The sequence below is a fragment of the Cebidichthys violaceus genome, unplaced genomic scaffold (assembly GCF_023349555.1).
Source record: "Cebidichthys violaceus isolate CVI_PGR_0920_01 unplaced genomic scaffold, fCebVio1.0.p SCAF_4, whole genome shotgun sequence".
Classification (NCBI taxonomy): domain Eukaryota; kingdom Metazoa; phylum Chordata; class Actinopteri; order Perciformes; family Stichaeidae; genus Cebidichthys; species Cebidichthys violaceus.
In genome coordinates this window covers 15,748,404-15,774,272 of record NW_027176594.1, presented here as the reverse complement: position 1 = coordinate 15,774,272, position 25,869 = coordinate 15,748,404, and the positions used below count along the sequence as shown (strand labels likewise).

General features: G+C 46.5%; 1 protein-coding gene across 3 annotated transcripts in view; it reads left to right on the top strand.

The window, feature by feature from the left end:
* The first annotated feature begins 7,974 nt into the window (after positions 1-7,974).
* Positions 7,975-25,869, top strand: part of LOC137884716 (trinucleotide repeat-containing gene 6C protein-like) — a 46,982-nt gene continuing 29,087 nt past the window's right edge. For all 3 annotated transcript variants that reach the window (XM_068726679.1, XM_068726678.1, XM_068726677.1), the window contains exons 1-3: positions 7,975-8,691; positions 19,359-19,459; positions 19,644-19,665. In XM_068726679.1, coding sequence (XP_068582780.1) covers positions 19,397-19,459; positions 19,644-19,665 — 85 coding nt within the window. In that variant the 5' untranslated portion in view covers positions 7,975-8,691; positions 19,359-19,396. The remainder of the gene's footprint in view (positions 8,692-19,358; positions 19,460-19,643; positions 19,666-25,869) is intronic.

The window sequence follows — 25,869 nt, the reverse complement described above, 5'->3', positions numbered from 1 at the left end:
TGGGTCTCAGAGAGCACGCCTCGGGGATTATACAGCCCGCTCGCATGAAAGATTCATGATGCTCGGGATTGTGTGTGTGTGTGTGTGTGTGTGTGTGTGTGTGTGTGTGTGTGTGTGTATCCCTCTTGCTCAGGCGCTGACTGGAAAAAGGGAACAGAGAGAGACAGAGAGAAAAAGAAAGAGGGTGGGGGGTGGATGGAGAGTACAGAGTGTGAGACAAATTGACGGTGCACAGCAGGGCTAACTCTCCAGGCTGCGATTATACTACTGGCTTATTTTTTTTCACACACTTTCAGACGCCATCTTGGTTAGGCCCAGAAATAACCAATTGCAAAAGTTTGGAACACAAGTTTCTGAATGTTTCAAATAAACTGAAGCCTTGACATTTTGGAGATAACATTTTGGCGCACACCCATTTCTCTAAAGAAATAGTCTTCCTCGAGGTTTTTCATGGAGAAAGTGCTAAAGTTGTTGTAAAAGACAAACGTGGCATCCAAAGCAAAAAAAACAACAAAAAAACTGAAGAAATCAAGACAATAGTGTCCGATGTAGAAGACAGAAAAGGCACGCTTTTTCCAAAGTGCCTCCACAGGAGCGATGATGACAAAGAAAAAAGAGGCTTGGGCTGCAATAACTGAGGCGGTGAATGTTGTGTCCCCTGAGATAAGCACTGTGGCTCAAATAAAAAAGAAATATTTTGATTTTAAAGTTTTGCCGAAAAAAAGAATGACAGACCAAAAGAAAAAGACGGAGACAGGTGGCTGAGAAGGACAAGGACAATCTGATTTGTCAGCCCCAAGATGAGAGACTTGCCGCAATAATTGGACAAACATTCATAAGTGGGCTATGTCCAAGAAATAAGGGTGAAAGTGATGACATCGAGCAAGGACTTTCACCCACAGCTAATTTATGTACTGTATTTCTTTTACAGGACTGCGACAACGGCGTTGCCATGCTGTGCAAACATACAAATAAACCAACCTGTGTAAATCCAACCTCGAGTTACCTTCCATAGAACTAAGTGGGCGTTCAGAACAAAAATAGCACCGGGATCAAAACTGCAAGAGGCTGCGTTGGTGCGTGGGCGTATTGCTACAGGTGCTGGTGAGATGAGATACAATTCAGAAGTTCAGTTTGAGTGATGCGTCTGTGAGTTTGAGCGCTAATCAGACACGGGAACACTACGCAGCGGTTTATGATGCTATGAATCGGCACCCCCACTGTGCCAACTCACCGACATCAACGAGGGGGCTGTGTGTGTGTGTGTTGTTGTTGTTGTTTTTTTAAATGCAGTTATGTTTGTCTGGACACGGCTTACCACAAATACTCTGTTTGTCTCTCTCTCTCTCTGTAACTAGCCTCTTGTGCCGTCAATTACCGCTCATGAACTCGTTCCTGTTACTGTGCGTTGTGCAGCTCACCTCAGACAGATGCTAGCATTTAATTGTTGGCGATGTGCAGGAGACACAAAAGCACAGTCGGTATGATGCTACCGCAAATATAATACCGTCTTAACAAAATGGTGTGTAGCTAGGAAGGTTGTTGGTCATCAACACCCAATTATAAGTGATAGATTTAGTGAGGTTGGCACACTTCAACCCCCCCCCCCACTCTCTCTCTGTATTTAACTCCCTTCTCGCCAGATCCAGGCCAGGAAAGACTGGCTGGCACAAGACTTTGCTACGAGCTTGCTCAGCCAGAGAAAGTGTGTCACTGCCAAGTATCTATTGGTGTAGGACAACTCTATTCATGTGCCTTCACCTTGGCTGTCTGTCTGCGAACAAAGGGAGAGTAGTGGGAGTGGGAGGAGGAGGAGGAGGAGGAGGAGGAGGAGCGGTGGCGGTTGTGGTTGTGCGCGTGTTTGTCATGCGTATGTGTTTATCCAAACCTCGCTGGGTGCTCTAAAAGCCCCTCGCAGGCCTGTTACCCCCCTTTCTCTCTCCAGCATCTTCAAACACATTACATTATTGCCGCTTTTGATTGCATTTCAGATTAGAGAGCGCTGGTGGGAAGAGAGCAGAAGAGTCAGATAGACGGGGACAGAGAAAGAGAGAGAGAGAGAGAGAGAGAGAGAGAGAGAGAGAGAGAGAGAGAGAGAGAAGTGATGGCCGAGGGACAGGGATGGATGAGGATGAGAGATATAGAACGCTAGGGAAGAGAGGGAAGGGCAGATCAAGGGGAGACAGACAGGGCGGATGAGAGAGAGTTTAAATGAGAGACAGACAGAGAAAGAGGGGAAACGGAAAAGAAAGAAGAAAAAAAAACAGAGAGGAAGAGCCTCTGGGGGAGCGTATTATACGGCCGTTACCCCCCCCTCCGGTGCAGCAGAGAATGGGAGAGGCTGAGTACCCACTATTCCAGTGACCTTGGAGGTCAGTCGGAGGAAAGCAGCATTAATCAAACTGACGCCCAGGCTGAGGCGGATGATAGCAGCAATGCTCACAACAAACCCCCCCCCCCCCCCCCTCACCCCCACCAAACACTCACCCACCCACCCATCAACACCAGCAAACCCTCTACCATATTTATTTGCATTCTTCCACTACCCGCTTAAATGTTTTGTCTCTCTGTTGTCTTGCTTTTCACACATCACCCTCTTCCCTTGTTATTTCTCATTCTTTCCGCCTCTCTTTTCTTTTTTCCCATCATCCATCTCCCCCCTCCCCTCCTCTTTGCGTGCCCTGAACCCTCTCCGGATCTCAGCCTACAAACAGTGAATTAACCCATCTCCACCCTGTGTTAATGGACTTCTAAATATCAGCCAACGCCTGTGGATATGCCACCAACATTTACATTGGATGTGGGATTGAGTCAGTTGCCTCCCGGCCACTAGCAGACCCGTAGCTATCGATTCGCTTGTTTTGCTCTCTGAGTTTGTGCATATTTTTGCAGAAATGGCTGGTGGGGAGTCAGATTGTCATGTTAGTTTGAATGCATGTGCAGAGACGTGAACAAAAAAATGCAGGGCCAGACCTAAGATATTGATGCCATTCATATGGCCTTTATCATGCCCTTTTTGTAATGTCAAACACGCATGTAAATGCAAAAGCAATCATTATTTTCACAGCATTGCACAGTTTTGACCTTGAGTCGGATGTAAGTAAGTAACTCATTTTGAAACTTTTTTTAAAACAATTGCTGAAAATAAATCCCATTTCTATACAGATGAAGATCCATACAGCCACGATAGGACTTCCTTGGCCCAAATATACAGCTTTAACCCGCCACCCTCCCCACTGTTCAGTGCCAGACAGCCAGCCAGTGAAAAATACAGTCTACAAGCAAGTGTGTACATGTGGTACTTCTGTGTGTCAGTCAATACAAACCAATCAATACACCCAGGACCTTTACTGAATCAGGTGTGTGAGAGGGAGAGTGTGTGTGTGTGTGTGTGTGTGTGTGTGTGTGTGTGTGTGTGTGGGTTGGGGGGTTGTTAAAAGAGGCCAGGTTAATCTGTGACTGCTCGTCTGCGCTGATGATAGTATTGATCTGGTGAAGATCATCTGAAGGTCAGGATATGTGGTCTCTGTTTGGACCGCCTTGATCTTAATGCACTGTCTGTCCTTTCACTGCCAGTATATAACAGCATATACTACTTCATTTCTAATAGATATGACAGTGGAGGGCCCATAAAGAGCAAACGGACAGAAAAATGAATCTCTGGCTTTGGGTTTTAGAGTTCAAAGCTCAGGTGAAACCATGTGTGCGCGTCACTGTTTTGAGCGATGGGCCAGTAGAACGATTCACGCGCGGCGTTATTATAAGCAGTTGCTTCTATAGCAAGCAGAGGGCCGAGGCCGAATGGTGGTTCCTGTGATGTTAGCGTTTTTTGATTGACACCTCCACTACCTTCCCTCTCTGTGGGTCATTATCATCATTTCAGAATGATGAAACAGAAACTAGGCTTGTTAGCACTTAATTATTCATTTGAATCCATAAAGGCAATCAATTAAGCTTAAGTGTGCAATAAATCTGATTAACCAGTCAGTTCCCAAAACACCATAAAATCCACGCAGGTCTTATACCCTGGTAATGAGTTTGCAAGTGGGGAGGGGGAAGGGGGCTAATAAGTGTGGGTGCTCACCCACAAACACACACACACACACACACACACACACACACACACACACACATACACACATACAAACCACTATTGTGTTTTTCTTTTTTTTTCAGGGTGATAATTTGATGTATTAGCATTTGGGGATGAAAGATAAGCAGGGCTTAATGTATGCTAATATTAAGGTCTGCAGCTTGCAACAAAATAAAGCAAGGTCATCAGGAAAAAGGCGCAGCTGTAATTAATAGATGAATTCATTACAAAAACAATGACTCAGTTTAAAAAAGCACTCATTAACAAGATAAGGGGTTTGAAATGAAAATAGGAATGTTAATGTGTTGACAATGAGAGTGACTGCGTTCAACCTTGGGAAGCTGTGAATGCAGTGTGTCTGTGCGTTTGATTGGGCAAATCTGCCGGCCTCTTTTTTTTTTTTTTTTTTCAGCCACCACTGTATCATTCCTCATTATTCTCTGACACACTCGCTCGCTGCCTCTCTGCCTCCCTCCCTCTGTTTCCAGCCTCCTTCTATCCCTCCCTCCCTCCCTCACTGGCCTTTTACCTGCTCGCTCGCCTCGGGGGAAATTACCACAGCTCAGAAACGCTGTCCTACTGCACTGCAACGCTCCGCTCGGCCCTGCCTCCCTCCACAGCACACACAAATGGACACACGCACAAACTGTGGACATGTGCTTGCTGTTTCTTCTTACTATTGTCCTCCCCCCCTGCAATATATTATGTACTATACGGAGGCCCAGCGGTATATGGAGGATTAGAAGCATCTTGTTGCCAAGGTCTGCTCTGCATTTGTATGCAAGACTCTAAAAGTGCGTCCGTGTTTGTATGTACATGTGCGGGAATGTGTGCATTAATTTCCCTAAATAATGGCTTTTATGTGTCAGACCTCTTCTGTTCTGGGTAATTCACACTTTATTCTTAATGAAAGTTAATGAAAAGGATCCCTTCTCCTCTCAAGGACTACCATGCCTTCAGCTACTTGCACTCTGTCCTCATCTCTCGATACAACGCTACAGACCTTGGAGATGAGCAGCTCAGCAGGTTTTTGTTTTTTTTTAAACCACTCTTTGCTGATATTTAATAGGCGCTTCAATCACATTCCTAATCAGAGTGAGGAAAACTCACAATGTACGTTTCAGCTCGATCGCACACTGCTCCAACTTGCTATCTTGCCTCGAAGTAGGCAGACTGGGAGTCTTCTTACATGTGCAGTTAGGGGATGGTTTTCATTCGGCTCATGACGGTCCTTTTGCATATGTCAAGTCATGCCTTTGGAAATGTCACTTTGAGCGAGGCGGCAGTGGCTCGCTGTCTGCATTTCGATTACTCACATGCATTAAGTCCAGACTGTTAGGGAGGCGTATTCATAATCAATACCAAAATACTGACACCCCCCCATCCCCCCTTCCCTCCGACTCATCAGTCATTCTGCATCACACAGCAAACTATGAATGTCTTCTTCTCCTGCTAGAGTGCAGTCACTGGGGAATGAGGATTTGAACCAAGATCTGCTTTTGGATTCAGTGCTGTCATGAAACGTTTGGCTACCCCCTCAGATCATGTTTGTCTGGTTAATTCCACAAGATTAAACGTTAGGCATTTGGATAGGGGCTTTGTATTCAAGAGTAAGGCAAAGAAAGCGCTAAAAATGTATTTGATGATCCCATAAATTCTGCTATAGTCTGTCATAAACAATGGAATCTATTTTGACTGCTGAAGCGAAAAAAAAAAAAAAAACAGCCTGTTGGGATTCTTTTTATGTAATTTGTCTGATGATGCGTCTGCCTTTTATGAATCTGTGTGATTGTTAATATTTCTGGATGGACTCGCTTTCTCTTATGGGAAACATGTTTAAATGATACAATGTAGCCACAGAGCACAATGCATTAAATATGCATGTAGCCACGTAACACAAGTGTGCGAGTGTGTATTTGCGACGTGAGAGTGGAGCCAGTGTGTGTATGCTTTGCATAAGAATCTGCGGTTTCGGTGTGTGCACGTGCGTTCTTGTGTGAATTTGTGCATGTGTGCGTGTCAGTCTGGCAGACTCTGGCGGCAGGCTTGAAATTAAAACCTTATGCGTAACGCGGCTCATGATTGGACTGGAATTAAAACAAAAGGCAGAGGAGTGCACTGAAAGGAGCTAAGAAAAAAAAAGGAGAGAGGAGAAAGGGAGAATGGCGAGAGAAGGAGGAGGAGGAGGAGGAGGAGAAGTGTATTGTCTGAGAGAGGAAGGAGTGAGCGATTACCTCTGCTGCAGTCCTACGGCTTGTGTCTGGGCTGCTTCCTATCAGAATGTCATAGCGGACCTTTCCCATTGGCTCGCTTCTGTCAGCAGTCTGCTTAAATGTGAAAGCAATTGGGGAAATTGGTCGAGTCAAAGAAACATCTCTGAATAAGGCGTGAAGAGCCGGAGAGTGGATGTGTAGAAGAAAGTGTGTGTGTGCGAAACACTCACACATAGATACATGTCTGCACGCAGAGACTCTCTCTCTCACACACACACACACACACACACACACACACACACACCCACCAACATTAACACGCACACAGGCACCTGAGGAGCCTTTGATGGCTAGGATCATGTCAAACCACGTACCGTTTCAAGTCTCAGTTGTCCTTTGCGGTGCACAGATTTCCATCTTCATCTTTGATAACTCATGCGAGTCTACATGAAGGAGATTTTAAGCTACGAGTAAATGAAGGTACTTTAGCTCGCAAATCACTGGATTGATGCTTCAAGTATATGGCACATTCATTCGAGACCCACATGGAACACAATTAATTTAGGTGGCATGAATGAACAGCAAATATCTGCATACAATTTAATAGTCTGTGATCTGCAGTGAACTACATATCCCTTCAGGCGTTTCTGAAGGCATTCCACTCTCCTCTCACCTCTTTTAACCCTGAGTATGGAACATCTGCTTTCTCCATTCAGTCGGAGCTTGCTATTTTAATAGCTCTGGGCATCTTGCCTTGAAAAGAAAGTTTTGGGCCGGGGCCCCTGGCTTTCTCATTAGTAGTCTCTCCCAGTTGATGTATAGTAGCCCAGAGCTTTGCTGAGAGAGTTCTCACTGGTCAGACTTCCCCTTTGTGGACTGCAGCCTTGACCCCACCTCACTGTGTGTGTGTGTGTGTGTGTGTGTGTATGAGAGAGAGTGTGTGTGTTTGTCTGTGCACAGAGCCGACATTTCCATAAGAAAAGAGAGCAGAGAATGGACAGGGGCCACACATTTTCTTTCTCCGAGACGGCTGCAGATGCGGTTCAGGGGGTGCGAGGGCGACCTCATCCATCATGTTGTGAATAGCCTGGAATGATCGCCACATGTTTCTGGACATCATGTGATGGAGAGATTCTTGACAAAGGTCATCTTGGGTAGAGAAAACTTGGCGTGGGCCCTTTAAGAGGCATTTGAGTCTGCTCAGTGAAGTCCATGATGTAAAACTGCTTGTAGACTTTTTGGACTTATCTATTTCTGTGTCTCTTTTGCACTATTTTGGTCGTGAATTATGGTGTCTTATTTCTATACTATGAAGCATTTTGTGTCACAATTGGAGAAAGTGTTAAATTAACTATTTTTAGGTACTTTCCCTGTAACATCATCCTCCCAAAATCCATAACAGCGTCACGTTTGTTTCTTTTTTCAAGCTCACAGTATTCACTGCATTCTTCAGCCACTACATTGGAAATAAGAGCCGCCTGTCTGTCCATCCTCTGTGGACGCTGAGGAGGTTTGGCAAACGGAGGAGGGCGGGCCGGAGGGCGGCGGGCGGAGTTGGCGTCCTCCGTTTTGGTTGGTCGGGAGTGACGTATCTGGAGGCACTTCCTGGTCTGTGTGCTCCCTGGGAGGAGGAAAGCGAGACTGCGGTGTTGTTAGTTTGAACAAAATGGCTGCGAGACCACTGTCAACGAGAGCTCACTGAACGCCTACCATGACCGTCCGCTCCGCTCTCTGGATCCACACAGAATGTATTTCCCCGGAGTCGTTTCTCACTCTGCATTCGCGGTAGCCAGCCCGTCGCTAGTCGTCCAACTGGCGACCTAAACAACAACAACAAAACATTTCTTTTGCACTTTAAAACAAGTTGGCTGGCTGACGGCCGTCGGCTTGCTCTTTTACGCCGATAACCGCCTGATTTTCTCCGCTTTTGCAAAACCTCGCAACGAGTTTCAGCGTCAAGCAGCTGACGCATTATTTCGCTGCTTTTGAAAGTAATTTTTATTCGGGTTTGGGTTTTTTTTGTTGTTGTTTTTGTTTTTGTTGTCAGTGGCGTTTCGTTCGCCTCCCCGCCCCCTCCCCCCCATTATATCGTGACGTTTTAACGAACTGTTTTTCGACGATTTTTGTTGTTGTTGGTTTTTTTCAGAGCGTGAATTACCGTACTTGCTGTGTGTGTCTGGCTGAGTAGCCGCTGTTTACCTCGCTATCTTGTCACCGGTCGGCTTATCTTGCCAAGTCCGACTTTAACTGCGACTGAATCTCTGCTCCATCTCCTTACGGGTAACTTGAGAAAAGACATTGGAGAACGCTTTTCTGCATATATTTTTTTTCCTGCCATGAACCGACTCTACACTGAAAGCTGCCAAAACTGTGGTTAAACGCAAGGTAAGTCTCCAATTCATAGCTTTTCTCTCGTGCGATAACTTGATGAATGCCACTGATGCCGATCAGTGTTTTTAAATGCATCCAAATCTTAGCGGCTAGAGGAACGTGTTCAGAAGCTACTTGCAATGTCACATAAATAACGTTAATCAAACTAATGTCATATCGCTACATTGGCTTGCAGAGCATTGGCTAACCCGTGGCTCTATGGCGCAGCCTGTCTCCGTTACAACCACTTACAACGTTAACACTACAGCAATCAATGTCAAGTGTCGCGTAATTAAAACACCCATTAACACCGACCTGGGCTTATTTGTGGTGTCACCGATAAGCGATTTCTTCACAATATTCGTGTTGTTTATCCCCCAGGAAGTAGCATGTGCTCAATGTGTGGATTTGAGACAGTCTGGTTCGTGGTGTTTTTGAGAGGCGTCCCCTGCCCAAAAATTAAAAATTAGGAACTGTGCCTTTATGTGATGTTGGATTGATGAGAAGAGACTGATTTGATCCGTGGTATGTGCTGCTTTTTGGGACATTCGCTATGGTCCGTGACTGAAATGTAGTTTGTGTTTAAATGAACGTTGGGAACTTTTCTGTTATATCACAGCTCTTTCACGATTGGCTGAGTGGACCGGGAACACACTCTGTACATTGGAGCGTGTGATGTGATGGTTTCTCCAACCGACTGAGAGAATTGCATCCCCCCCCCCCCCCTCCCCCCAATGTTTCTGTAGTAATCAGGTTAAAGGTAATGGTGATAGGCTTTTTTCTTTAACCACACACTATTATCTATAGCATGATCGTTGACTGAAGGACTGTGTTATGACGGCAGGACGGTTGTGTCTCGTGCACGTAGAGGCTGCAGTGTTTCCTCAGTGTGACACATTTTCACCCGATCGTTCCGTTATCACTCCTCTTCACTCTCTTGTTCATTCTGTAGCGTTATCGCATCCTGCATCTTGCACACTATTGTACATTCCACTATACTAATTCCAAGCAATATTAAACATAACTGTTCTCCCCCCCACCCCACCCCCGCTTGGTGAGAAACTGAGATACTGTATGAACTGTCGCCTTCTTCCATTGCATCCCCCCTCCTGCATCCTGTCCCCAGGCATTGGAGTATAGCTGTTAATATCTCCTCTGCGTGTCTTAATTGAAATACATAATTTCCCGTTCAATTTCGAACCCCCCCCCCCCCCCCCCCCCGACATCTCTGTCACCACTGTCTTATCTCTATCGTCACACACCAGTGAGGTGATGAAATGTGCGCGAGCGGCGGCGGCAGTGGCACACACGGCTTGTGTATTTGCAGTCGGCTCTGGAGACTGTTGGGGCATTTATTTGCGCGTACGGGTACATTCACGTGTGTGTGGATGCTTGTGTGCATGTCTTGGAATGTATAGTCGCAAGTGTTGTGTGTTTGTGTTTGTGTTTGAATCGGCCAACGAATGCGCACGTGAAATGTTTTTTTTTTTTGCCATGGGAGCGCAGCCATTTAGGTCAAGCTCACAGCCAACCGCAGTTGGTTAATGCCCTGCAGTTGCTCAGGTTGTGAGCCTCCTCATGCATACCCTAAGTACCCAGCTGACTCCCAGGCACACACACATACACAGAGCCCTGTTCTTACCCAGGGTCAGGGGTCCTCCTCCCTGCCATGCACACGCCCTTCTGTCCAAAACTCTGAAGAGCGTGCAGTAAGGAGGTGGCCGTGAAAAGATGTTGCAGGGGCCCCTGTGCGTAAAATGAGTGAATGGGGAGAAAAGAGAGACCTAAAGTCTGGTAAGAGGGAGGAGGGAGTCTGCTAGTTTTCTGAAATATCACACAGACTCAGACTCACCCCTTCCCAGACGTAACTGCTTTTGCACCATAGCTACCACTGCAGCCACAGCAGGTGGCTTATCCGGAGGGCACCAGGTCAAATAGTGTGTGTGTGTGTGTGTGTGTGTGTGTGTGTGTGTGTGTGTGTGTGTGTGTGTGTGTGTGTGTGTGTGTGTGTGTGTGTGTGTGTGTGTGTGTGTGTGTGTGTGTGTGTGTGTGCGCGCGCGCGCGCGCGCGCAGGCCTTAGGTCACTGGCACTTGGGAGGGGTTAAGACGTGTTGTGTTTTGCAATGAAGATATCAGCAGTGCTTCTCTTTTTGAACCTTCTTTCAAATGTTTTGTCTACAGAGCAGTATGAAAGGTTTTGGTTCTGAGGGGAATGTGCATAAATTACCCACCGGGAGAACATGGGTAGCGCTGATGGAGAGCACGGAATGTCTGTGAACCCACGCCAACATCTGCAAATCCACACACAGAAATTGCACAGAGCTCTATAAATGATCTCCATCTATAATTGGTTCTTTCTCAGTGCATCAAGACCCAAAATGAGAAATGCAGTCCCTCACTGGGGCCCAGACTCCATGAATTACATTACTACTTGTGCCATTTTGGCAGCGCACTTGCAGAGAAAAACCCATAACCCACGTTCGCTCTGGATCCCACCAGGCTGTAGGCTGTTGGCATCCAGACATTGTTTTGATTCAAGTGTATTATTACAAGGCCACGAGGACGAACCCTCCATCCCCTGCTCCTCATCACCGAGGAGGCGGGGTCGTTTGTTTGAAAGGAAACTGAAAGCCGGCCCGTCTGACCCTTTGCAGACAAAACATGGCCGGTCCAGTCTTCAGGTTGCTATCATTAGCCTGGTTTCCACTACAGGGCTAAATGTAACTGGAGTGAGCCTGCTTGTCTCATGTCACTGTATCCCCCATAAACAGTGTTGGTTCTCCAGTTTAGAATTTTAATTTCTGCACAGTAGTTAGTGTATTTCCCCCCTGGGGACTGCAATATCAAACAAAGTTCTTTCCATCGCCCGTCAGACATTTTGTCTTTGCTCTGGTAAATCCCACTTAGTTGTGCTTTGGAAAAGTGGCTTGTGCTGTCTATCCCTTCTCGCCGTCATTGACCTGAGCCCAGGTCTGTCCGCGGTAGTCACTGAGCCGGTGATTATGTGGCTTTTCAAACCACTGGCACAGTCCTGATGGATAACGCGCTTAACACTGCTGCAGGGTGCTGCTGCAGTGGGGGGGGGGGGCGCGGGCGCGGGCGCGTTGACAGTAGAATCAGCTGGATTCAATGGGAGGCTGCCAAAAGCAGTTACCTTCTTCCTCTACTCTGTGGATGACTATTTTGAAGTCAAGGGGGGGAATAGAAAGACTTTTCAGCCAGTTGTGTTTGGTGTGGTTGTTCTAGATGAGGGGAAGTGCGTGTTGACTGTGGTGTTGGCAGTAGTAACCATAGGTAGCCAGGCAGCCAGAAATAGTTTTAGTATTCCTACTGAAAGCAAACAGTACCAATCTGTCATTAATAATCCCAAGTGCCCGGATTGACATTTTCTGTGAGAGGGTGTTTTGTTTTTGTTGCATGTACGCCATTAGTGACCGGGTCGACACGGTTTACGCAAACCTGGGTACTGACACTAATCAGCTTTGGAATGAGACGGGGATCTTGTGTTATGATAGTCATAATCTTATCTGCCAAAGTAGACGCTTCCAAGTGTGTCAAGAGAGTGAGCTGCATTCACTTTTTTTATTTTAATGTAGTAAAATAATGCATAATTCTTCAGAGGAAAGGTTTAAAGTATCGCTTCAGTGCCATGTGAAGGGCAGCCACCGGGTACGTTGTGGTGACCAGCAGTACTCGGGTTCACCTCCTGCTCCAGTACATTAGTGTGTCATATACAGGGCTTTTGCACGGAAGAGGTATAGCAGCGTTGTAACCAATGTGTGATGGGGGGGGGGGGTCCGTGTAACACCCCCCCCCCCCCCCCCCTTTTTTTTTTGTCTGACTTGTGTGCCACTGGAGGGGGCAGAGCTTAAGGGGGCCCACCAAGGGTAAGCCAGGCCCGGGTTTGGATGCAGTGGGGGGATGGGGGATGCCAAGCTGGAACTGTCGAGCCGCTGCCTGTGAGTCTTGGCAGGGGTCCAGGGGAATGTTCAATGTGCCCGAGGTTTGGTGGAGCCCCCCCCCCCCCTTCCCCCCCGCTCCATGTCGGCTAATTGGAGGGACGTGGGGAGAAGGAGAGGGCCGGTCACATGGAGGATAACGGCGAATATGCAGGACTACAGTGTTCCCTTTTTTCCTGCTCCAAACCGACATTAGACGGCCTAACTGGTTATGTAAAAGGACTTAGGCCCCACAGCACTTCCAAAGCCTTCTGTTACGTCTGTGTTATAGCACCAGCATGCTCTGCTCGCCCCTATGACGAGGCCATGGCTAGTAAGCTCAGGTCTTTTTTTCTTTTTGCTGTCTTGGGAATGTTTGTTTTATTGCCATAATCAACTCGAGTGCAATTGATGAAGTTCAAGTGTTTTCCTTCAGTGTGTGTATTTTGAGTGTTTAGAGCACATTTTAAGGACTTAGCTGGAGATGACCAACAAGACATATCTTGTGATGTTGGAGTTGTGACCTCGTTAAATTGTGGGCAGATTAAGTTTTAACAACAGTCAGAGTTTGACATGTTAGTCAAGTAAGCTTTTAGCCTGACGCATCATCATATTGTACCTTCTTTACTAATGTTTTGACACCGAAATTGCTGTGATAGTATTATCTGTATTTTAAGAGCTACTATATCTACAGGATATACGATATTAAGAGTGTAGATCTTGGGATTCCCATTGTCAGTAGTACAATAAAGCAAACCTAGATCATTTTTTGCTCCTCATGGAAACATGTCCACACTAGCGTTCTCTGGCATCTCTACCGTCACCCCTGCAGCTTTACAGAGGGGGCTGTTACTTCCATCTGTCTCCCTGCTTTTTCATATCCTCACCTCTCTCCTCCTAGGCTATTTCCGAGTCTGTGTTATTGCTAACGCTGTTGACAGCCAGGGATTTGTTGACTGACATTTATATAGGCCTGCATGGTTAGCTGCAGTCTGATATACTGTAGGCTGAATGTTGATCCAACTGCAGTTTGAATGGCAAACAGCCAACCAAAGCTCTTATGTGTCCGTGATATAAAGCTCAATGAATAAATGTAAATTTAGAGGTGCTCAGTTTTGGTCTTGGGTAAATATTTAGAGGAAGTTAAGGTTAATCATTGTATTAACGCTAATAGCACCTCATAACTATCCAGACCTTTTTTTTTTTGACAGGGAGTCACCTCACAGCCTCTACGCTGCCAGGCGGCTGCACAGATTAAAACAAATAAGCAAAAGATGCAGGCGTATGCAGACCACATTTACTTCTTCTCGTAAGCACAAAGCAGTCACAAGTAAAGAGAAACGCACACACCGACGCTCTCGGCTTGACAGCTTCTCCTTGAATTCAATAAGCTTTGGCTGCGGTGCTGGCGGGGAGCAGGCCTGCTTGGTCTTGTGCATTGTGCTGTTTTTCCTATTTAATGAGCTGCCATCGTGTTAAAGTTTCATATCGACTTGGCAGAGGAAGCAGGCAAGACACTGAGAGCAAATTTTCTGGAGGCAAACCTCAAAGCTGTTATTTATAACGCAGGTCTGCCTCTCTCGCCATCTGATTCTTTGACTCTCTCTCTCTCTCTCTCTCTCTCTCTCTCTCTCTCTCTCTCCACCCACCCGTTCGCCCTCAATCAGTCCCTCGTCTATGGATTCTAACAACCAAGAATATTTCTGCCACAGTCCATTGAGCAGGTCCGGCCTTGTAGCAATATCGTGCGCTGCGTGTATCTCCACGAGGCGCTCTCTCTCTCTCTCTCTCCACCTGCTGAAAGCATAGCTGGTGTGCACTGAATGTTCGCAAACCAAGCGGCCGGCGGCGAGGCTGTCGGCGTGACCGCGGGATGGAAACGCGCACAACAACATTGTTATAGCTCGCTTATCAACTGTAGAATTTACAGGCCCAACACAAATGCACACCCACACACATTTGTGGGGAGCGGTTGAGGTCGGTAGCAGGTTTTGAGGGATTATTCCCCAGGTAAGGATGATAATGTTCCACGTAATAAGGCTCTGGAGAGCCCTGTGGCTTGCCTGACGCCACAGGAATGGGTGGCTGGCTGAATGGTGATGTTGGTGGCGAGTGGATTTACCACATTCCGTGGCCACGGAGCTGACCATATTACTTTTTTTGCTGAGAGAGGAAAGTCTCTCCTTCCTCCTCTCCCCCGTGCTTTGTGATTGGTGTTGTGTCTGCGGTTGATCTGACAGCCTTTTCAGAACACGTGAAGCTGCATGTTTTCCAGCCCCCCCCTTTGAGTTCTCTCCCGGTGTCTCTCCCTCTCCTTTTGTCTCGCTCAGTCTTCACACGAGCGCGGCTCTATCTACTCCCCTTTTTTATTCTATTTTTCTCTCACCCTTGCGTGGTTTTCCCCATCACCCCTCGCTCTTCTCTGCATCTCTAGATAATAGCGATCAAGGTACACAGGTATTTTGGTTCCTCTTTCTCTCCCCCTCCTCGCACCCACCCATCTCTCCTCGTCTGCCAGCCTCAATAGTGCTATGTTCAGCCCCCCCCCAAACTCCTCCATTGCTCCAGTGAGGATTCTTTCTCTTTCCCCCGTTCCAGCACAGTCTCTCTCTCTCTCTCTCTCTCTCTGTACCCTGTCTGGTTCTCCGGCGGCTGTCGTTCTTAATTGGTGTTGCTCAGCGTCTGCTTTCATCCTCCGCCTGTTTTTCCCCGTCCTCTCATCCCCCTCCCCCCATTCCCATCTCTCCTTCTCCTCCTCCCACCTCCCTCTCCTCTACATCCTTGGCAGAAAAAGGGACAGGCATCAGACAGACTGCCTCCTGTTTGTGTACATCAAGCGTGTGTGTGTGTGTGTGTGTGTGTGTGTGTGTGTGTGTGTGTGTGTGTGTGTGTGTGTGTGTGTGTGTGTGTGTGTGTAACTGGGTTTGTGTTGTGAGTTTCTGGCCCCCTCGTTCCCGTACAGTGTGTTCCTGTTGTCATGCCTCCTCCTCTATAGCTTAAGCCCTATAGTCCCGGGATATGGAGCTGTTTTTGTGCAGCACAGGAAGAGAGGATACTGCCTCATAATGCAGTTTCTTCACAATGTCCCCGCGGCCCCAGTTTTGGGATGTTTTTCCGACTCGCGTCTGTATTCTTAAGAAAAGCCAGTAAAGCCAAGCACAGACGACAGGAGTTTTGGAACGATCCCAACATTCAGTAAAGAACTCTGGTCTGTGACCTTTGTCGGTACCGTGTTCGACCCACATTATTTGATAATGTGAGGGGGCTACAGATCCAACCTTAAACCTCAAGTTTTTGCAGACTCATCAGGCTTAAAGCAACTGCCAGCTTTGCAAACAGTTGCTACTTAAGTCTTGGGAGAACACACAGCTGCATCTTGGACATGTCGATGAGCTAGCTAACATGATCCATGTTTAAAAAAAATAATGCATTAAGCATATCATTCTTACTTTTAATTGAGGCTAGCCTATGGTTTTAGTATTTGTGCTAAGTTAGGCTAGATGTACCACACATTCATTTCTGTCTCCGTTGGCTGTGGTGATCTAAGCCTCTTTAATGTAAGGAAGAGACTGAACGACACGCTGTTGCTGTGTAGGTCAGTAAGCTTCAAAACGGGACATATTTTGCCTGATTGCAGTGGCACACTGCCAGTGAGGGTGAACCTGATGCTGGACGGCAGCACAGGAACACCCCGGGGTCATAGCGGAGGACGTGCTGGTGTCAGCAGCGCTGAGTGAGAGGGAGGTAAGGTTATATGTGGGGCAAAGGAGGTCAGGAGGGAAGCTAAGTTTGGCACTGGCTACGTCAGCTCAAAAGACAACTGTTGTCTACCAGGCTGCTGTCACCAGGACAGTAAATAATTAAAAATAAAAACGTTTAACCAAAGGCCTTCTATATTCTATTGACTGCTCTGGAACAAGATAGATAATATATATATAAAGTTTTGCGCATCTGGTTGTGTCGTTGTATTTGTACCCCTTGGGGGGTAAAAGGTGAGACTACATCCACACGAATACGTTGTTGTTGTTGTTTTTTTAACGCATAACTTTTGCTACGTTTACGCCTAGCGTCTGCACTAATCGTGTGTTTTCGAACCCCTAAATATAGACTTTTGAAAAGCGCTGCTGACCCAGATTCAAGTTTTCTTCCTGATTTGGTCTTATCAGTCATGAAGCTCCCTTTCCCTGATTCATCACACCCCCGTGTCACTTGGCATGTGTCATGTGACACTTTTCAGCTCCGACCACCAGTTGGTTAATTCAACATGGAAAAGGAATGGCAGGCGTTGCAGACCTTGTCGTCTATAGTTAGCAGCTGTTGTGCGGTAGAATTCTGCATTTCGCAATGCCACTGCTGCCGACATTCGGAGAAGGCATGCTGTTATTGCAGCTGCGTTATCAACCTGCTTGCTTTGTTGCACCGACACGCTCATGCCCAGTGTGCAGGAATGGTCTTGTGATGTGCAGTTTCAGGCGCGTTAGCATGGACGGAGATTGTGTGCGCGGAGAGCAGAGAGATCAGAACAGAGTATAAATGTGGGTGTAGCCTCTGTCACTAGCAACTGATGGCGACATAAAAAATCTAGCACACAGTGTTAATGGCAAAAGCCAGTTTCTTCCTGCTTGTACCCCCCCCCCCTTTCTCTTTTTCTCCCTGCCCCACACATAATTTTAGTTCCTATTTATTACCTGAGGGCGGCCTTCCCCTAGCTGCTGAGATAGCACAATGACACACACACACACACACACACACACACACACACACACACACACACACACACACACACAGACTCCTCAGTATGAAAAATAGGACTGTGTGAATGTAAGAGAGATAGGGGGAGAGAAAGAAAGCATATTAGAGAAGCAATGAAAAGGGGAACAGGGAATGAAGAAGTGCAAATCCAGATTGGGCAAAAAAACCCAACTTTCTTTCATTTTACCCAGCTGCCATGGCCATTAGTCTGGTCTTCCCCAGGGTTTGGCTCTAAGCTCACTGTTGATAAGTGTTCAATGTCCGTCTTCTTCCGACTCTGTCTCTCTGCCCATCTGTATAGTCTAACCCATAGAAAGAGAATTAGTAGAACAGACATTCCCATTCAAATCAACATAGCTGGATGGTCGGACCAGTGTACATTTTTACGTGTACTGTTACCATTGCGACATGTGTAGCGGGCTAACGTCTGTATAAACTAAACCGACTTACTGACTCACTGAGGTGAGGCTCAGCAGTAACGACTAAAACGATCAGTGGAGTAGCAACGTTACGAGTAAACGAGTCAAATTTAACAACTTCATGCTTCTTCTACACACTTTTGTAAAAGCGCAGGAAAGCACATTGCTATCGCCAGATGAGTGACGTCTTTGTTGAGCTCATTTTGTGTAACCAGTGCAGCATTAAAGCATGGCGGAACTAGCATACAGCTGGCGAGTTAGCTACATTGCTAATTCCAATGGAAAACAGCTCAGTGTCGGTTCTACTGTCTCTGGTCTACTTTCTCTCTTTCTTTCCCTCGCTTACGGCCATAGAGACATAACCCCACCATCCGGGAGTCTCTGCGAGGCCGGTCCTGTCTTTTTGATGGACAGCTCCATGGGCAGCACAGTGGAAGGCGGGTCTTTCATTAATCTTCTGTTATGAGCGTAATGGTTCATTCATACATTCAGAATTTGATTCATTTCCAGGCCCTGTGTTGGCACACATGAATCAACGTAAGGGCTTCAACGAAGGATTTTCATTATTGATTAATCTCTCAGCTTTTTGCTTTGCTTGTTTTGTCTGATCAGCACTTAAAAATCATAATAATATCAAAATTGAACCAGTAAATATTTGTCATTTTTACTTGATAAATTGCTGTTAATTGTCGGACCACATTTGGATATCATACTTTAGCTATTATGCTAACAAAGTCCGTTATTAGGTGAGATGATCAACAACTGTTAAAAAAGGACACACACACACACACACATGCTTATCTCTTAGCAGGATGGCCAACAAATCAAACCATTATTTTGGACTGACATGAAGATGATCGATTGTATTTGCATGTTTTGGAGAGTGGTATCATTGATTTAATATGGCACAGTCCTGTTTCGTAGATTAGTGTCCATTGCACTTAGTGAAGAGTCAACACACACACACACACACACACACACACACATTCAGTCCCTCTGGCCCAGCTCATGCCTCTTAATAGTTTCCAGGAGCTGTCGCTAAAGCTGAGCCAAAGGAAAGACGGGCTGAAAAGAAGCACTTAGTTTCCGTGGCCCCTCAGGCTAGCTATCTAGCTAGTTTGACTCGCGCCCACTGGAAACAGATTTTTTTTTTTAAAAGACCTTGTTTCCTATTCTGTCAGTCTGTTGGCCTTTACCTTGTCGTCCTTTTAATCCCTTCCCTTTTTATCTTCTCGCCATTTCCTGCTGTCTTTAAACCAGCTCTTTACTCTTCACTCTTACTGTTCTCTCTTTCTCTGTATTTATCTCTCTCTCTAACTCATGTGTGACTTTTTCCCTTTCCTTTTTTCTTCATAACCTTTCCATTCCACCTTCTCATTTTGCAGTTTTTGACCATGAGGGAAAGTGTTTCTCAGAAGCACCTGGCATGATTTTTGTTTGAGGTTGATGATTGTGAATTGGCTTACACTTAAATCAAAAGGGAATGGGTTGAAAGTTTAGTGTGGGATATTTCTCACCAAAACCAGCCCTTCATGTTTCATTCATTGCTCCCTCTCTTTTTCTTTTTGGGCAGCTGAGAGAAGCTAGCGACTGAAGAAAGAGAACCATTTGATGGAAGAAAAGAAAAAGAAAAAACAAGAAGAAAAGACCAAGACGGACGTCGCTCAGAAAAAGGTGACGATGGACTTTTATTAAAATCAGTTGTAACAACAACTGACTTCAGCAGCACGATAGGATCACTTTACTCAGCAGCACTAGTCCTTTTCCTCTCGAATAACGTCTAGAATTTTCTCTCGATTTTAGTTACACATCTGAATGAAGTTCCTAATTTCCTTTTCTCTCTCTTCTCTCCCTGCAGGCTGCTGATCAGAAACCCAAAGGTGAGTGCCATGATCACGTAAACCGCCCTCTCTCATTCACCCCATCTTCTGAAAATACATTCCAACCACTGATCTGCATTAATCAGCTCTGATTAGCAGCACACTGACCCGTAAAGACACACACACACACACACACACACACACACACACACACACACACACACACACACACACACACACACACACACACACACAGCATTTAGCATTCTCATACACAGATGGACACACACGTTTTGCACATGCATGCACAATTGTGCCGTTTGACTCTCTGTATCTCGAACACACACCACACACACACACACACACACACACACACACACACACACACACACACACACACACACACACACACACACAGAGAGCAGAGCAAATACAGTGGAGTGTAATGCAGAGCGATGTGGAGTGACGCCCAGTACGCCCGCAGCACCAGGCAGTGAAGCGTGAGGGCACCCAGACAGCACACTGAGTGTGGTGTGGGTAAAGAGGAGTGTGGGGGGGAGGGGGGGAGGAAGAGTGGAATAAAAGAAGGGCATGGAGTTAAGCTGAAAGGCACAGAGAGTGAATCTGAAAGAACGGTGTCCTCGCATGCCCTCGATGTCGTCTTAAGATGCTGAAATAGCTCTTAAAGGAACACCGCTGTGATGTTTTTGAGACGTTTACAAAACACCTGGAGTTGCCACTGCTGTCCTCAGTTGCTTAAAAAAAATAGAAATGGTTGTACCTATGGTCATTCTTAAGAAATTTACATGCAATACATTAAAAATTAAAAAAATGAACGACTGAGTGAGCGAGTGAGCCAGGTCCTAAGCAGGAGATCCTTGAGTCCATATCTCTCTGTCTTTTGCTCTTTCCTCTTCCTGTCTTTTAGACCTGGATCTTCATGCGCCTCGGCCTGAGCGGATCATCACACACAGCTTCCTGCTTTGTTGTCTTTTCCGCTCGGGTGCGATTCCTGCATTTACAGTTGGATATGAGGCAATTCATGTGGAATGGCTTGAGATCGGTTTTGGCATGATCGCGCACAGAATTTGAGCAAGGTGGCTACCTTTTTAAATCCTCCTCGTGTGGGCCCGTGTGGGCCCGTGTGGTCCCTCCAGCAGTGCGAGCAACAGCTTGGCCATCTGGGTGTAGCTGTTGGGCCTTTAACAAAGGTCACCACGGCTCGCCTCGAACTATGACCCGTCTATTTAATTGCCCCCCCCTGTGTGTTTCACTAGCCTGACTGTGAGCGTGGCCTATTATCCAAGTTTCAAAGCCTCCACTCAAAGCTAGCTGCTTCTGATTTGAATACGCATTTAATGCCACTGTTCTTGTGCTTGAGTGATTAGGATGGAAATAAATTCAGACTTCTCCAGGCGTCATTATAATTCAGTCCAAAATGTGTGCGCTCTATCTGTATGTCACAAATAGTATTTAAAGAGCAACAGAGAACTTAAGGAGAGAACAAGAATATTTTATTGTGTAGCGCTTCTGTTTTTTTTTATTTTACTGTTATTTACACAGGGCAGAGTTGCTTTTCCAGGAACACCCTGCTTCATAGTTTACATTCACACCTGGAAGCTGTCTTTTACAACCACATTCTTATCTGCTCGCCGCTGAACAGCTTTATATGGAGCAGTTGGGGTTTAAAGGCCTTGCTCAACGGTGTGATGGTGGTGGTTCGTCGAGACTGTTGACTGAGAAATGGCTGCTGAGTGTTTTGTGGTTGTCAGACGGTGGAAATTCACAAGCCCCAAAGTATGATGTGGGCAACAATAAGTGACACGCACTGAGCTGGGGCCTGTGCATGCAGCTCTGTGCCTTTGTCCGCATACATCAGCAATGAAAAGCGTTATCACAGACTTTTCTGACTACAGTGTGTGACGTGTGCACGAGGGCTGTACCAAGTGTCAAAGGAAATGCAGAGAGTCGAGAGAAGGAGATATTAAAAACTCTGCCTGTGAGAGAGGCCCACGGACAGGACTACAGCTCAGAACTAGCAAGATGGAGAGTAAGAAAGAGTGTAACCAGATAGAAGGAAGGAAGGAAGGAAAGTAATGAAGCAGTGAGCACTTTAGACAAGTGCCAAAAATGACCATCGGGAGTCAATGACGGTGCCGATATAGAATAGGGCTAATGACGTGGACATTTGTTTTATGGTATGTTTAATGAGAGATAGAGCGAGAAAGGGACATAGAATGAGAAACTAATTGTGTGTATGTTAGTGGGCGCTCATCGAAAGATAAAGAAAATAAGGGGAAGCGGGCCTGTTTGAAGACTAATCGTTCAGTGAGCCATCAGGACCTCTGAGTTTGCTCACTACCTCCCATCGGCAATATCTTTTAAAGGGAAGGTGGCATCAACCGGAGTGAGCTTTCATCCGTGACACTAAATAATAGAGGTGTGTGTATGCAGGCAGGGAGAAAATCAGTATGCCGTAGTGATTTGTGTCTCTCCATCCATATCGGTGAATTTTGCCTTCCTTATACACTCTCTCAGAAATTCATAGACACATGCACATTGCACAACACCTCCCCCACCTTTCAACGCCTTTCTCTGCTTTCCTCTCTGCAGGCCTTCCTTGGTCCCAGGCATTTCAATTTGTTTGCGGTAATCGATCTCGGCCGGGCGCGCGTTCATATGTATGAAAATGAGATAAAGCTTCGGCGCAGCGGAATTAACTCCTCTGCCCCCCATTAGGCATGGAGCTTCTCCGAACGCAAGGGTTCCAGGAGGCAGGGTCCCGCTCCCCCCCCACACCCCACACACACACACACACACACACACACACACACACACACACACACACACACACACACACACACACACACACACACACACACACAGACTGGACCTCTGATGCTGGGCCCTCCCTCCTTCCCTCCCTCCTGGTCCCCATTACCTCAGAGGGATGCTGATTATTCACCCCCAGCACACGCGCAGCTTCATCACAATCTCTGCCACCGCTGCAATCACAATCAGTCAGTTTGACTGCGACACATACCTGACAAAAAGCATGCGCGTGCCAGAACACGCGCGAGGAGTATCTGAAAAGCGAGTGTCTGCCAAGCAATATTAAAAGACATGCGCATTCCTCCAGACAGTGACTCGGAGCCTTTCATTCTGCTCTGCAACTGAAGGAAAAGCTCGCATTTTGGAGTCGCAGAGCAGCAAGGGCCATAACAAGCACGCGCTCGCACACAAATATTATTCAGGTTAGCAGAAAAGTTACAATAAAACCACAGTGCGTCCATCCCGTCCCCGCACCCCGAGAATCAGAAAACCTGCAATCTCTGTTTTTCCACTGCTGAATGGTTGGAGAACAAATGCGATGCCTCTCTCTGCCTCGTCCCCCGACTTTCCTCCTCACCCACCGGCTTCTTCTTCCTCCGTGTCGTGCTCGGCCCCGGCTACCACATCTGAGGAGAAGCCCCATTTGCACGGTGTCACGTTGGCGATAACGGCATTATGGTTGTTGTTTTTTTTCAACAACCACAAACACGAGTGCGTCGTATAATTCGGCGTTGGATTAATTCGCAATTTCACATGCTATTAATTGCGTCAACACTTTTGAAAAGGCTATTTCATGAATCACAATCTAATTAGAGGCTAATTTGCTTTAGCATTCGGGCTGCTTTTCCCTTCTGTTAACCACAATTTACAAACACTCCATGAATTAATAGTGAATAGCTTGTGAATTACATCCTGTGGATTTATGACTGCCAAGCATAATTTCTATCTCTCACCCCCCCCCCCCCCCCACCCCCCATGTGCTCACCCTGCATGCATGTCAAGTGGGAGAGGGGGAGAGAGGGGGAGAGAGGGGGAGAGAGAGGGAAAACTCAAACAATGCTTCCCTCTCTGCGCATTCGTTGTTGTATGATCACTCACAAGCTGCTGACAGGCGAGCCCATTCGGGGCCTCTTGCCCCTCCCCGTCACCTCCTCCTCCCCCAACAGTGAGCTGCTTCTTGACAAATATCAGGGCAGATTAATAGGATGAAGCTCGACGGATATGAATGTGGTTCAGCCTGCGCTTTGAAGCAGAGGTGTTCACATACATGTCCGTGGGGTTCAAAGACTGCCGGTGTGCTGTCATAAAGGGGCTCCTCTCACTCGTCCCTCTGGCCATTGTGGAACAGCAGTTAAATAGAAACCAGCACCACCTGACCTTACAGGTTGAATTTGACTCTGTGAGATTATTTCAGTGGATGGTTATACTGCTATATATTATATACACAAACGTGAGAAATCACATTGGTAGTGCAAATGAGTGGTGTTTCCATTTGCCCACTGTGTTCCCTGTGCTCTTTGTCCCCGGGGCTCTGACTGTGGGAGACCACATCTTCAGCCTTAACAGGTTTAAGATAGCATGCGTCATGCTACATATCTATCAAGTTCAAAAGACCTCTCTCTCTCCTCAGGCAGTGGTTGCCCTCAGGCACTGACCTCGTACGGAGGTGTAGTATGATCCTGTTAAGCGAGTTAGCTACTATTAGGGCTAAAAAGCTCCCCCAAAAAAGGGGGGGGGGGGGGGTTGTCGGGGCAACTCATAATCTTAACAGCTCGGAGAGGCACAGCTGAGATGAGCCACGAGAAAATGAGAAAGAAGGGGGGGGGGTCACTAATTAGAGAGAGAGGGTGAAAGAGGTGCGTTATGGGAAGAGGTCACTGGAGGCACAGGCGGGAGGTCACGAGGCAAATGGAGGTGCGTAAGGCAACTATGGCAACGAACCCCCGTTATAGGAAGGGTGAGGGGTGAGAAATGTTTGCCTTTTATTTTGTGTGAGTGTGAGGGTGTCTCTGTTCCTCTCCACTAATACTGACAGATGGGACCTCATAGAGACGCACCCACTTGACCCTCCTTTGCATTCAGTGACCAAAAATAAAATTAAAAACCCTCTCGGTTACAGAGTCAAAAGTGTCATTGTAAAAGAGAATATAGTCACCAGTATTGGAGACCAGAAGTATTGAGTAGTGTGAGGACTTCCATAGGAGGGGAGGCAAAAATGAGCAAGGAGCCCTAAATGTGCTTTGCAGAAGGAAATGAGAAGCGTGGTATGGAGACGGTCGTGAACTCCATTCAAACTCATAGTGTTATCTATTTGTGCCTCTACCTCCATATTGTTGATGCTTTTTCTCGGGACCAAAACCTGGTGGACCTTGTCTCACTACTTTTAACTAAGGCACAGAAACGCTTCTTTTCTTATACGCTAAAAGGAAAAACATTGCTCCACACGATCGCGCTCCTCTTTACAATCACTCCAGCAGCATGTATACAATTGTTGTACACAGACAACACGCTGTATATCCCTTCCTCTACCTCGTAGCTTTTATTGGATCAAGAAACGCACCATTGTGTGGGGCATACAGGCCTGTGCGTTGACTACATCCCTCCCCCTTCTATAAACATGGCTGCATAATAAAGTGGCTCTGCAGACAATAGACAGAAGAGATGTGGGAACCTGCGCCGCCTGGCACTGGGCTCAGGGAACCAATCACAGTTGTTTTCATGCGACAGTTGTTCTTGTTCGATAACAGATACCCCACCGTCTTGCCCGCTACGCGTCCATATGGATTATTAACTCTATATCTGATTTCTTTATGCATTTCCCTCTGCCTTGCATGCCCCCCCCCCCCCCCCCCCCCCCCCCCCCCCCCCCCTCTCTCTTCATCTATGCTCACTTGCTCTCTATCCGTACGCAGTTGCTCTTTCCGTCGCTCTCTCTCATTGTGTGTAATTAACCATTTAGTGTGAAGAAGGGCTATAATTAAAAGTTTGGTGCAAGGTTGCAGAGAGCACCTCAGCTGGAGGGTTTAATGGAATTTACAGTGCACTTGATACAAAATGCTAATTTAATTGGCTCTCCTTTTCAACTACAATTAGCGGTACCAAGGCCACAACCACATTAAAGTCTAAATTTGGTTTTCACAACACCTCTCTCGCTCGCACCGCTGTAACTTAGATATGTCTGCACTTACCTCTGCCAGTGGAGTTGGTAAAATGATTATTTTTAGCATTCTGTTTTTGTCTCTCTGCATCATGTGTAGGTTTCTTATCGAGATAATATCTAACAGTTATAAATGTCTCATGTAGTTGGAAAGATTGCTCATAATCTCCTCATCACTTTTGTGGTCGGTGGATGATTACTGATCACTTGTGAGCCCCTGATCTGTAGATATCTTAAAAACCATCTTCATGTGAATAGAAATGTATGAAATATGT